The sequence below is a fragment of the Sorghum bicolor genome, chromosome 4 (genome assembly GCF_000003195.3).
Source record: "Sorghum bicolor cultivar BTx623 chromosome 4, Sorghum_bicolor_NCBIv3, whole genome shotgun sequence".
Taxonomy (NCBI): Eukaryota; Viridiplantae; Streptophyta; class Magnoliopsida; order Poales; family Poaceae; genus Sorghum; species Sorghum bicolor.
In genome coordinates, this window is record NC_012873.2 from 12,256,749 (window position 1) to 12,268,724 (window position 11,976).

The following is an 11,976-nucleotide window of genomic DNA, read 5'->3' on the forward strand; positions in this document are numbered from 1 at the left end:
GTGTGATTAGTTTTTGTCAAACTGTCAAGATTCGATGTGACAGAGAATCTTGAATTTTTTTTGATTTCGGGGTGAACTAAACAAGGCCTAAGGCCCCTATGCCCGTACCCGTTGGCCCAGTAACATTTTGTATCTAACGCTAAGACATGTCCCATCGCTCCGTGGCTAAAAATGGCAACGGGCACAATGCCCGCGGATACTAGTGCCGCATGCCCGCACCCGCGAGCAAACTTGCGTGCCCGTATCCGCGCCCGTCATCCGTCACGGGCGCCATCCTGTGCCCGCGCCCGCCATCCGCGGGCATTCCTTGCCCGCGGGCGTGCCCGCGTGCCCGCCAGATCTGGCGGCGAAAGGCAACTGGACGGGGAAGGCAGCTTGATGAGGACGAGGATGTGCGCCAGCGTGAAGTAACCCGGTGCAGAGCAGCTTGACCACGGCGCAAGTAGGGAGGCGCGACGTAGCCGCCACGAGTGGAGGAGCAAAAGTCGAGTCGCGTGGGTGACGGTGAGGGTCTGTGGCGGTGGGTGTCTCCGGTCGCCGCGAGTGGAGAAAGAGCAGGAGCAGCATGCGACCGCTCACGCGACCGAGTGGAGGAGAGCAGAGCCCGCGCATGCGACCGAGTGGAGGAGAGCAGAGCAAGAGCCGCATGGCTTGTGAGTTGTGACGGTGAGGAGGGGAGCGAGGAGAGGGTCGCGCGAGTGGCGGCGGCGGCCACTAGTCGGCTGCTGGGGACGGCAATTTGGGAGAAAGAAGCCCTAATTTGAAGAATATATACCTCTTTTTAAGTGACCCCACTTGTCAGTGCGGGTTTGGCGGATTTGCGGGTGCGGGCAAGGTATTCTCTTGCCCGTATATCTTTGCCCGCTGGGCACAACTGTGTGCCCGCGCCTGTGCCCGCGGGCACAAAGTGACGCCCGTATCCGCGTCTGACGGGTCGGGTGCCCGCGGGCACGCGGATATTTCTTGCCCGTTGCCATCTTTATCCGTGGCCTAGCGACCGCGCCCAAATTCCCGAAGCGCCGGCGCTGAGTGCCGGAGCGGGCGCCACCGCACTGGCTATCGCCACCGGCGAGGCGGCACGGCTGCGGTCCTGCACTCCTACGGCCAGGGCCATCCACGGAGAGAACGCAGATCCGCTCCGTCGATTGTCGATGAGATCTGTAATGAGACAGCGAAGTCGCATCGGCAAGTAAATCCACAAGGTCACGCTCAAGCCAGCGAGGAGATCAGCAGGCTATTCCCTCCATCTACAACATCAGCGGGTTCTTCCAAAGCAGCGAGTTAAGCCCGTCTCCCCTCTATCCCTCCTGTTTCTGGAGACCCTTCTCCGTTTCTGAAGATTCATGAGCTTGGCTGCAAATTTTCTGCAAGCGCTTGTCTGAATGTTTGGGTGCGGTTGCAGCTACGGTTGTTTGTCCAACTCATTCATGAGAGAGAAATCAGAGGCGAGCAAGCATGAATTGAATTTGGTGCTAGCTGATGATGCTGTGGTTTCGTTTGCTCCAGTAATAATGGAGCAAAGGAGCTGTAGCTGTGGGTTTTTGCCTTTTTGGTATGGGATTTATCAAGTTATGAAATTACCAATTGTAAAGAATTTTCAGGCGAAACTATTATGATAGTGAATGTAGCTTGTGAATTTTCTGGGAGGCTTTTTGTAAGGAATAGACCGCCCACCCAACGACTTGTTTAGGAACCAACTTTGTTAGCCTGATGGTGCCAATTTAACCAATCAGGCCACAAGAAAGGACTCAATAATTGTGACCATTTGGAAACCGTGCTTCCAGAGTGCACACAACGCTTTCGCACCACCCAAAGTCTTGGCCCAGTGCTCCAGCTGGTAACCCACGGCACGCACCACCGATCGGCGACGGCGATGGAGGCGGCTGTCGGAGCGGCGAACTGGCTCCTTGGCAAGGTGCTCCGGAAGCTGTCCGATGACCTGGTGGCTGGGTATGTGGCCAGTCGTGAGCTCGGCCTCAACTACGACAAGATCACGGACAAACTGAACCACACGCTCGGGCTGCTGCACGCGGCACAGCAGCGGGACGTCGCCGACAACCCTGGCCTGCAGCGCCTGCTGGATGGCCTCTGCAAGAAGGCAGAAGAGGCAGAGGATGCTCTGGACGAGCTCCACTACTTCATGATCCAAGACGAGCTCGATGGCACCCGGGAGGCCACCCCGGAGCTTGGCGATGGCCTCGGCGCTCAAGCTCTGCATGCCGGCCATGCTGCTCGCAACACTGCCGGTAAATGGCTCTCCTGCTTCTCTTGTTGCCAACGTTCACAAGATGCTGCTGCTGCTGCTGCTGCTGTTTCCAATGACACACATAACACAAGCAAGGCTAAGTCTGATGACAAGTTGCCATTCGACCGAGTGGCCATATCCAACAAAATCAAGCAGCTGTTAGAGGGCATGCACTCCAAATGTTCTATTATCTCCGACTTGCTGAAGATAAACCAAAGCATTAGCCCAGTTTCTGTTGCAGGAAGCATGGCAAACTCACTGGAACGCCCTGCCATCGGATCAACAATTAGACAGGATAAGTTGTATGGAAGGAGCGCCGTTTTTAATGAAACAATAAAAGGCATGACTAGTGGCACTTGCCATGAAACCCTGTCCGTTCTTCCTATAGTTGGACCTGGTGGTATTGGAAAGACAACTTTCACCCAGCACCTCTACAATGACAAAAGGACAGAGGAAATCTTCACTGTTAGGGCCTGGGTATGTGTATCAACTAATTTTGATGTGCTCAAGCTCACCAAAGAGATCCTCTGCTGCATACCTGCACATGAAAACGAAGGTGGAAGTGGAAACCAAACAGACAACTTAGACCAGCTTCAGAAATCCATTGCAAAGAGATTGAGATCAAAAAGGTTCTTAATTGTCTTTGATGATATATGGCAATGCAGTGAGGATAAGTGGGCAAATCTCTTAGCTCCATTCAAAATGAGAGAAGCTGGAACAGGTAGCATGATTATTGTCACAACTCGGTTTCCATATATAGCACAAATGGTGAAGACAACTACTCTAGTCAACCTGGAAGGTTTGGAGCCTGCTGACTTCTGGATTTTCTTTCAAGCATGTGTATTTGATGAATTCACAGTTGATCATGATAAAGAAGAACTTATTGAAGTTGCAAGAAAAATAGCAGATAAATTGAAGTGTTCCCCACTGGCAGCAAAAACAGTTGGTCGGTTATTGAAGAAGAGATTTTCGCGAGAACATTGGGTGCAGATTCTTGAAAACAAGGAGTGGCTAAACCAAACCCATGACGATGATATTATGCCTGCTCTGAAAATTAGCTATGACTACCTTCCTTTCCATCTAAAAAAATGTTTCTCATATTGTGCCCTCTACCCTGAGGATTATAAGTTTAAAAGCTTAGAGATTGGTTGTTTTTGGATTTCCCTTGGCATCACAGACTCTGGTGGTCAGAATGATAATGTTGAGGACATTGGATTGAAGTATTTGGATGAACTATTTGACTATGGTTTTATGATGAAAGGACACTATGATTATTATGTAATACATGATTTACTGCATGAGCTAGCACAGATGGTTTCTTCAAAAGAATGTGCCCACATCAGTTGTTCTAGTTTTAGAGCAGAGAACATCCCATCATCTATTTGCCACCTATCCATCTTGATGCAAAATAAATGCATTGAAAATTTTGGTGGAGAAATGGATAAATTGAGGAGACAGATAGACATCGGAAATTTGCGGAGTTTGATGATTTTTGGAAAATACAGAAGGGCAAGCTTGGTCAATATTTTGAAAGATACATTTAAGGAAATAAAGGGCCTGCGTGTTTTGTTTATATTCATGAACTCCCCAGATTCTTTGCCACACAATTTCTCAAAACTTATCCACCTTCGGTACCTAAAACTGAAATCACCCCGTTACTCCAAAGTGTGTTTGCCCAGCACTGTGTCCAGGTTTCATCACTTGAAATTCTTGGACCTTGAAGACTGGGGAAGTAATTGTGATTTGCCTAAAGGCATTAGCCGCCTTGTGAACTTGCGTCATTTCCTTTCCAATGTTGAATTCCATTGCAATGTTCCCGAGGTTGGAAAATTGAAGCTATTACAGGAGTTGAAAAGATTCCATGTTAAGAAAGAGAGTGATGGATTTGAAATATGGGAGTTGGGTCAGTTGGAAAAGATTGGAGGTGGACTCCATATATACGGGCTTGAAAACGTCAGAACCAAGGAAGAAGCTAATGAAGCCAAACTGATGGCAAAAAGAAATCTAACTGAGTTGGCTTTAGTTTGGAGTGGCGAGCAACCATCCATGGACGCTGATATTCTAGATGGCCTCAAGCCGCACTCCAATCTTAGAGCACTTGACATTGTAAATCATGGTGGTGCCACTGGTCCTACTTGGTTGTGTAGCAACACACACTTGAAAAACTTGGAGACCCTGCATCTGGAGGGTGTCTCTTGGTCCGCTCTTCCTCCTTTCGGGCTGATGCATCATCTACGAACGCTCAATCTGAAAAACATTGTTGGGATATGCCAGTTTGGACAGGACTTCATTGGTGGCATCAGAGAAAAAAGTTTCACACAGTTGAAGGTGGTGGAGTTTGCTGATATGCCAGAACTTGTCGAGTGGGTTGGGGGAGCTAACACAGATTTATTCTCAAGGCTTGAAAAAATTAGGTGCACTAATTGTCCCAAGCTCATCGCACTACCGATGTCAGGGTTCCCTGATCTGTGTGATCTTTACACTGATGCTTGCCCGCAGTTGTGCCTGCCTCCTCTGCCTCACACTTCCAAGTTATATTCTTTTAAAACAGACTTCCTACATTATGATAATAGAAATTTGACCATTTATGAGATGCACTGTGAATTGGCCCTCCACAATCTCGGTGAAGTAGAAAGATTGATATTTAAGGATGCATCATTCATCTCATTTACGGATCTCCAAAAGCTACATCCGTTAAGAAGAATAGATGTACGGAGATGCAATGGAGCATTTCTGAGAGAACTGGATGATGGCACTGTGCTCCAATTGGTTCAAACTCTACGACTGCATAAATTTTGTGTCACCGGAAGATCATTGTCAAGTTTGTTCAAATGTTTCCCTTCTCTTTCTGATTTGGATTTAACAGCATCAGATGAGGATTATGACGAGAAGGAAGTGCTACTGCAGTTTCCACCCTCCAGCTCACTCAGACATGTAAGGTTGCATCGGTGTCATAATCTAATTCTACCCGTGCAGGATGGAGGTGGATTCCATGTCCTCTTATCCCTGGAATCAGTTTCGATATTGAATTGTGGCAAGCTGTTCTCAGGGTGGTCCATGGGAGTAGCAGATTGCAGCAGCATTAACCCTTTCCCTCCTCATGTCAAGGAACTCCGGCTTTGGAATGAACCTAGCATTCTGTCAATGGCCCTGCTCTCAAATCTGACATCTCTTACACATCTTGGACTAAATAATTGCAAGAATATCACATTGGATGGGTTCAATCCTCTCATCACTTGTAGCCTCGAGCATCTGTCGGTTTTGAAGTCACAAAAAAATGGTGAAACTGAGCTCCATTCTGTAGCAGCGGATCTACTCGCAGAGGTGTCAAGGACCAAAACAATGCCCGCAGGTTCCTTCCAACTGGTGAGCCTTCAAGTGAACAGCATCTCTGCGGCGCTTGTTGCTCCCATCTGCACCCGCCTCTCCGCTACCCTCCGATATTTATGGTTCATTTGTGACTGGCGGGCGGAGAGCTTCACGGAAGAGCAGGAGCAGGCGCTTCAGCTCCTCACCTCCCTTGAAATCCTATGCATTGATAGTTGCAAGGCTCTGCAGTCACTCCCTCAAGGCTTGCATCGCCTCTCTTCTCTAGAGGATTTACAGATCTCAGGGTCGCATAGAATCAGGTCGCTGCCCAAGGAGGGCTTCCCCGACTCACTGCAACGCCTAAGTATATCCGATTGCTGCCCAGAGCTTTACGAGGAATGCCAGAAATTAAGAGGAACACGGCCTGATATAGAAGTACGTGCCAAGCTACCAAGTAGGACTACTAATGAAGAAGATTGACAAGGTACACTACACTGCTTATTATTTCCATCTTAAGATATCAACACTCTATGGAGTATTACATTAATAGTAACTTATTATTTCTGCAGCAATTAGTATTGTGCTTCCGGACCTGTAAAGCGCGATTCAAACATTCAGCACTGAAATCTATAGCCTGAGCAAACAATACTGAGTCCAAGGACTCAATCCTGCAGTCCCTTGCTCAAGGATCGCTGGATCTCCTAAACAATTCAGATCGCTACCCAAGCAAGCGCTTCCAAATTCACTGCAATGGCTATTCAAAACTAATTATTACGACGACACACACGACGTTGATCAGGAATCCTAGAAATCAAGAGAAACAAGGCCTGATATAACTCTACTTGCCTGTCTACATACTGATGAAGAATGACAAGGTAAATAATACACGAACACCTGTACTCTCCGCCTAAATTCCCGATTGACAATCTGTTAACAATTGCTACTAATCAATGTAGCCGGCGCCACCGCTTGTTCGGCTATGGCTTTCTTCTTCGGCAATTACTTACTATTGTGCTTTGGCATGTCGTTTTTCACAAAATTCAACCCTTCCCTTTACATCCGTCTGCAATGTAATCTGAAAACAATACTCCTACTTTAGATCGTCCATTTATGATTTCATTCACATCTGAAGCAAAGAAACCACTTGGATTACCTGGATTTCTGCCTTTTATGCTTATGAACAAATACATTTCTCTAATCATTATCTGGTCTATTTCCGAAGCCTGGAATTGCATCCTACTCTGCATCAAGGATTAGTCCACAGTCGACACTCGACACCTGACAACAACTCAACCAAGAGCTGCAGGTCTGACCGACATAGCATGGTTCGCCAAGCTTTGATTCCTCGTGAATGATGAAAGAGATTAAAGTGCCGCATTCTGTATTGCAACCTGTGAACTAATTACATGAATCCTTTTGGCAGGCACCTGCTAGTACTTTGACGGTTGAAGGATGATGCGGTTCTCCAACAAGTGATTCCACATTTTAGTTTCGGATTTGGATTTGTATATAGGTATTTACTTCCCTGAATAGCCGAAATGTTGTGCCACTTATGAATTCTAAATGCTCTTGGATGACTGGTTATCCTTGAAATGCCCAGCTCTGTTGTGGAAGGAGACATCAAGATAAAGCTAGCAGAGTACTGGACAGCCGGCGTTGAGGCACTAGCAGTGGACATGTTGGCATTCCTCTTCAGATTCTAACTTGGTTGGCCAGTGCCAGTATCTGTATGTACTATGTAGACTGTAGTCTGTAGATGTATGATCACGTGCAAACACTAGCTGCCTCAAAGATCAAACCACTTCTTACAAATTAAGTAAAGCGCGTACAGGTACAAAATGGGTTTTGACTGCTAAAACTGACCAGTGGGTTATTTAAATTTTTTTCTCCAAAGTTCCAGTACCTACTTAAATACCTCAGTTATCATAGAAAAAACTTAAATACCTCAACTGCCCTAAATCCGCTCTTAATTCAATCTAGTTTCTGCACGTCAGCACTCAGCAGGCACTCGCTCTTCTGTCCAAGAGAGGTTGTTTCTTTTGAGCTTAACGAGTGAGCGACAAGACCTTTATTCCCTTGTAGGATTTCCTTTCACTTTATCAGCTCCAAATTCGAGAAAAGATAAGGGCAAAACAAAGCACAAAAATCTCTTTGTTCCGACAAGACATGAGGGCAAATTTTCAAAAAATGTGAAATGATTGATAGTATGAAAAGTTCGTGTTAAGCTCGTGACAATAATTGGACCCATAAGTGGCTACATATAACAGCATTTTTAACGACTCACCTGAACTTCCACAATCATTGCATAATAATAAATCCACTCTAATGGCTAATGAGTATTCCATATGTGTATGAAAATTAAATGTAATGAGCATGCCGTATGTGTATGATAATGAAAAGTAAAAAACGCACTTGCTGTTGAAGTATGTAACAACCTCACATATTACAGGAGTGAACAGAGCAGACACCGATGGCACAAAAGTGCAAGCGTCCAGTTGGAGGAGCATGCGTGAGTCAGGTAGGGCAATGGTCAAAGTAATAAAGCTGGATACTGATACATCTGGAAAAGGAAAACTGTATGGTACGGTACACATGAACATAAGCAAAGAAGCTTCTACACCAAATATAACCATACAGGCAATCAACAAAGCAAAGCAGTGAAGCATCATCAAGCACAAGGCAGAAGAAAGCAAATAACGTCAGTACTCACAATTAAAAGCATGCATCGCATGTGCTCTGCTCATACTGTAGCCCCAACAAATCTCAGGCCTTGTTTAGTTCGCAAAATTTTTCAAGATTCCCCGTCACATCGAATCTTGCGGCACATGCATGGAGCATTAAATATATATGAAAACAAAAACTATTTGCACAGTTCATCTGTAAACCGCGAGATGAATCTTTTGAGCCTAGTTACTCTATAATTGGACAATGTTTGTCAAATAAAAACGAAAATGCTACAGTGCCGTTTTTCACCGGTTTTTGCGAACTGAACAAGGCCTCAAACTTGTCACACAAGCGACGAACCTTGAACACACCTCCTCAAGAGCACAACAAGAAGCTGTCTTTTTGTAGAATGAATATGATCAAAACTGGCAAGAACGTAGAGGCTGGATGAAAACGGCAGTTCAAGTTAGCTTGAACATGGTTTACAAACAATCCATCTCTAAGCATAAAGCCATTTACAGTTTGAGATACAATACGTGGTATCCTTCAAATCCATCCAAAAGAATCGGACAGCCAGTTCCCTAGTTGCATGGAACAGGGTTCAGTCCGTCATAAAGAACGATCAGTGCCCTAACAAAACCCACAAAATTGAACTTTGGTCAAAACTTTCTGTACATCCAAACAGCATGATCTAATAATTCTTCAGCCTCTAGCTAGGTAAACCTCCAGAAGTTTTCCTTTCCCGGTAGGTTGTGAGCTTCCTGATTGGAAATTGTACTCGATTCTCTTCCTGTATTCCATGGCTGGTGCTTTACTTCCAAATGTAATTTGATGCAGCTGCAAGAAAGCAAGCATACTTACTGCAAACACTGCGGCGTTACCGAGAGCACCGCCAATCTTGTCCAATCGAAATGAATTCTTGGCTAATGACAAACTGCAAGATAACACATTTGACATAATCCTTGAACCATTGCCCCTGTTATCCTCTGACTGGCTATGGGTAGCACGAACATCTTCAGGTGAGATAAATTGACTCTTGTCACTCACTTCACCAACAAATGCCAAGGCCTCATCGATGACCCTATACTTCTTTCCTTGATGTTCTGCTAACCTCATAGCAAGTACTAGACGGCTTTGCTCCAGTCTAGCAATTGCAGCATCTCGCTCCGCCCGCTGTTGTGATTGAACAGTCTGTGAAGCAAGATTAACAGAAGTGAAAAATAGATCTCACAAAAACACCTAAGAGGAACAAGTAAAACTAAGTTAACTAAAAGCCCTGGCACTCTGAAGTGTCAATATGCATGTAAATGTCCACTAAATCCACTAATCCTTGGACGTGGGAAGTTTTCTGGCAGTGAAATGTTTTTCTTAAACATCTGAGAACTCACTTAGCTAAAATAGTAAAGCAGATTTAATTTAATTTAAAGAAAAGTGAACTAAGTCCTCACATCACAAGACAAGGAAGTCTGCCAATGAGTGCACAAAGTAACAATCAACTATAAAACAAGATATTAATATTGTGCCCTAAGTGCAGATATAAAAGCAAAAGAGAGCAAGCACTGGAAGGGCAACCAAATCCATGTGGATTACTACCACGCCCTTAGCATCCACATGGCTCCTGTGATCGAGATATCTGCCATTCGCAAGTGGCCAACTACTTGTGAGCCACGACCTGAACACTACATAAATAAGAAATAAATATTTGCTATCATGGCAAAACATTGACAACCCACCTAGTCGAATAGATATTCAGCAGCAACTCAGTTTGTACCAGCAGAGTAGCATACAAGCATTATACCCCATTAAAACACAAGTGGTCATTGTGGATTACCACAGATACGACCGTCCAATTCTGTTCGAGAACGAAGGATCAATTGGCCACATAACAAGCACAGACATGGGCATTATTATTTATTGGTGCTAATGACTCGCTGATTTCTCATGCCTGAACCGATTGAACGCAACGACTGGGAATCACGAGAAGAACGCGCGACAGGAGCTCCGAAAAGCAGTTCCCATTCGTCACAGAAGCGGTGGTCCTAACCAGAATTAACTCGCACTACCAAGTACGAACCGCGAAACCCTAGAAGAGCTGGGACTGGGATGCTCTAACCCTAGGGGGAGCAGAGGGGGTGGAAGGGGAGCAGGAGCCTCACGTGTAAAAACTCGAGGTGGTCCTCGACGTCCTCGAGCGCGGAGCGGATGGCGTGCAGGCTCCTGGCCTCGGCAATGGCCTCCGCGGCGGCGGCCAGCGCCTCGCCTCCGCCGCCGCCGCCCTTGACGAAGACGCAGCCGTTCCTGCCGCCGCCGACGCGGTAGGCCGGCCCTTTGGCGGAGGGCGCGGACGGCACGGGAGGGGGCGGGGGAGCGGGCAGGAGGAGGTGCGCGCGGGAGGCGGCGAGGATGGCGTCACTGAGGCGGTCGTGGAGGTCCCAGATCCGCTCGAGCGCCGCCTCCGCCTCCGCCGCGTCCCACCGCATGGCCGCCGGCGCGGGCGCGGTCCTGGGGGCCCGGTGCCGCGGCGCGGATTCGGTGTGGGGGAGTGACCGAGCGAGGAGTGGGGAGGCGGAGCGGAGGGAAAGGGGAAATGAGGGGGGGATATGTGATGGCGGCGGCACCACCGAGGCGGGTGGGTGGGGAGCTTCGTTTTCGTTGGTTCGTTTTGGTTTGTTGCGGCGGGGAAATCGTCGAGCTCGCGGGGGTGTTCGTTGGAGTTGGAGGGAGGTGGAGGAAGAGTGGCGAGGAAAGCGCGCCCGCAACCAGTGCTTTCGGCAGGAGCTTCGAGTTTCGACCTGATTTTCCTATTTTAAAGGCGGCTAGAGCTAGGAGCCACTGCTTAGCTAAAATTAATAATTAAATTCTATTTTTATCTATTTTATAAAATAGAAAAAATTAAAAAAAAAGAAGTCCACAATAATTTTACTATTTTACAAAATAAGATAGTCAGTGTTAGTGGTTGGTTATATATGGCCACCAAAAATCAAAGGATAGCTAATTTTTTTATTTTACAAAATCAGGTAGTATATTAGTCAGTGTTAGTGGTTGGTTATATATGGCCACAAAAAATCAAAGGATAGCTAATTTTTTTATTTTACAAAATCAGGTAGTATATCTATTGGAGCCTGCTTTTTACTATACCAATTCTAAAATAATCTTCACAACAAAAATAGTCAAATTCTCTAAATTTTTCTCGAGATTTCCTATTGATTCGGCGGTACCGGTGGCAAATCCAAACTGTTCGGTTTACCATAGGGACGCTTACCATTGGGATGCTTTCTCCTCGAGAATCTCTATAGGCCTTGTTTACTTGTAAAATATTTTACAAAATGTAAATAGTATCAATTTCGTTTGTATTTGACAAATATTATCCTGTCATAGACTAACTAGACTCAAAAAAATTCGTCTCGTCAATTCCGACCAAACTGTGTAATTAGTTTTTATTTTCATCTATATTTAATACTTCATGCATACATCTAAAAATTCGATGTGATGGGGAATCTGAAAAATTTTGTAAACTTTTTTAGAACTAAACAAGGCTATACTTTGGAAAGTTATGGTCTAGATAAATATCCCTATCTAGACTTCAACCGAACATATTATCATAATTTTTATTGTGCGTATAAATTTATGATCTACCTAGTTCAGTTGGGCATGTCCAAAATTTAAAAGAAAAAGAGAGATGAGCACATGAGCCAAATGGCGCCACAAGTACTAGCCTCCGTGTGGACTAACTGAACCACAATATAATTAGTGGAATA

At 45.8% G+C, this 11,976-nt stretch overlaps 2 protein-coding genes across 5 annotated transcripts; one reads left to right on the top strand and one right to left on the bottom strand.

Annotated features, from left to right (window-relative positions):
* LOC8059057 (putative disease resistance protein RGA3) lies at positions 952-7,447 on the top strand. 4 transcript variants are annotated; one of them, XM_021459173.1, is made up of 6 exons: positions 952-6,038; positions 6,124-6,429; positions 6,511-6,624; positions 6,777-6,879; positions 6,978-7,067; positions 7,155-7,447. In XM_021459173.1, the coding sequence occupies exon 1, from the start codon at positions 1,874-1,876 to the stop codon at positions 6,032-6,034; it is 4,161 nt and encodes a 1,386-aa protein (XP_021314848.1). In that variant the 5' UTR covers positions 952-1,873; the 3' UTR covers positions 6,035-6,038; positions 6,124-6,429; positions 6,511-6,624; positions 6,777-6,879; positions 6,978-7,067; positions 7,155-7,447. The 4 variants fall into 4 exon arrangements, with proteins under 4 accessions (XP_021314848.1, XP_021314847.1, XP_002451904.1 ...); XM_021459172.1 differs by having other exon boundaries at positions 6,777-6,860; XM_002451859.2 differs by lacking the exon at positions 6,511-6,624 and having other exon boundaries at positions 952-1,280; positions 1,403-6,038; positions 6,777-6,860.
* On the bottom strand, positions 8,599-10,984 carry LOC8078363 (plastid division protein PDV1). The gene is made up of 2 exons (XM_002453595.2): positions 10,375-10,984; positions 8,599-9,409 (listed from the first exon to the last, which is right to left on the bottom strand). The coding sequence occupies exons 1-2, from the start codon at positions 10,696-10,698 to the stop codon at positions 8,921-8,923; spliced, it is 813 nt and encodes a 270-aa protein (XP_002453640.1). The 5' UTR covers positions 10,699-10,984; the 3' UTR covers positions 8,599-8,920.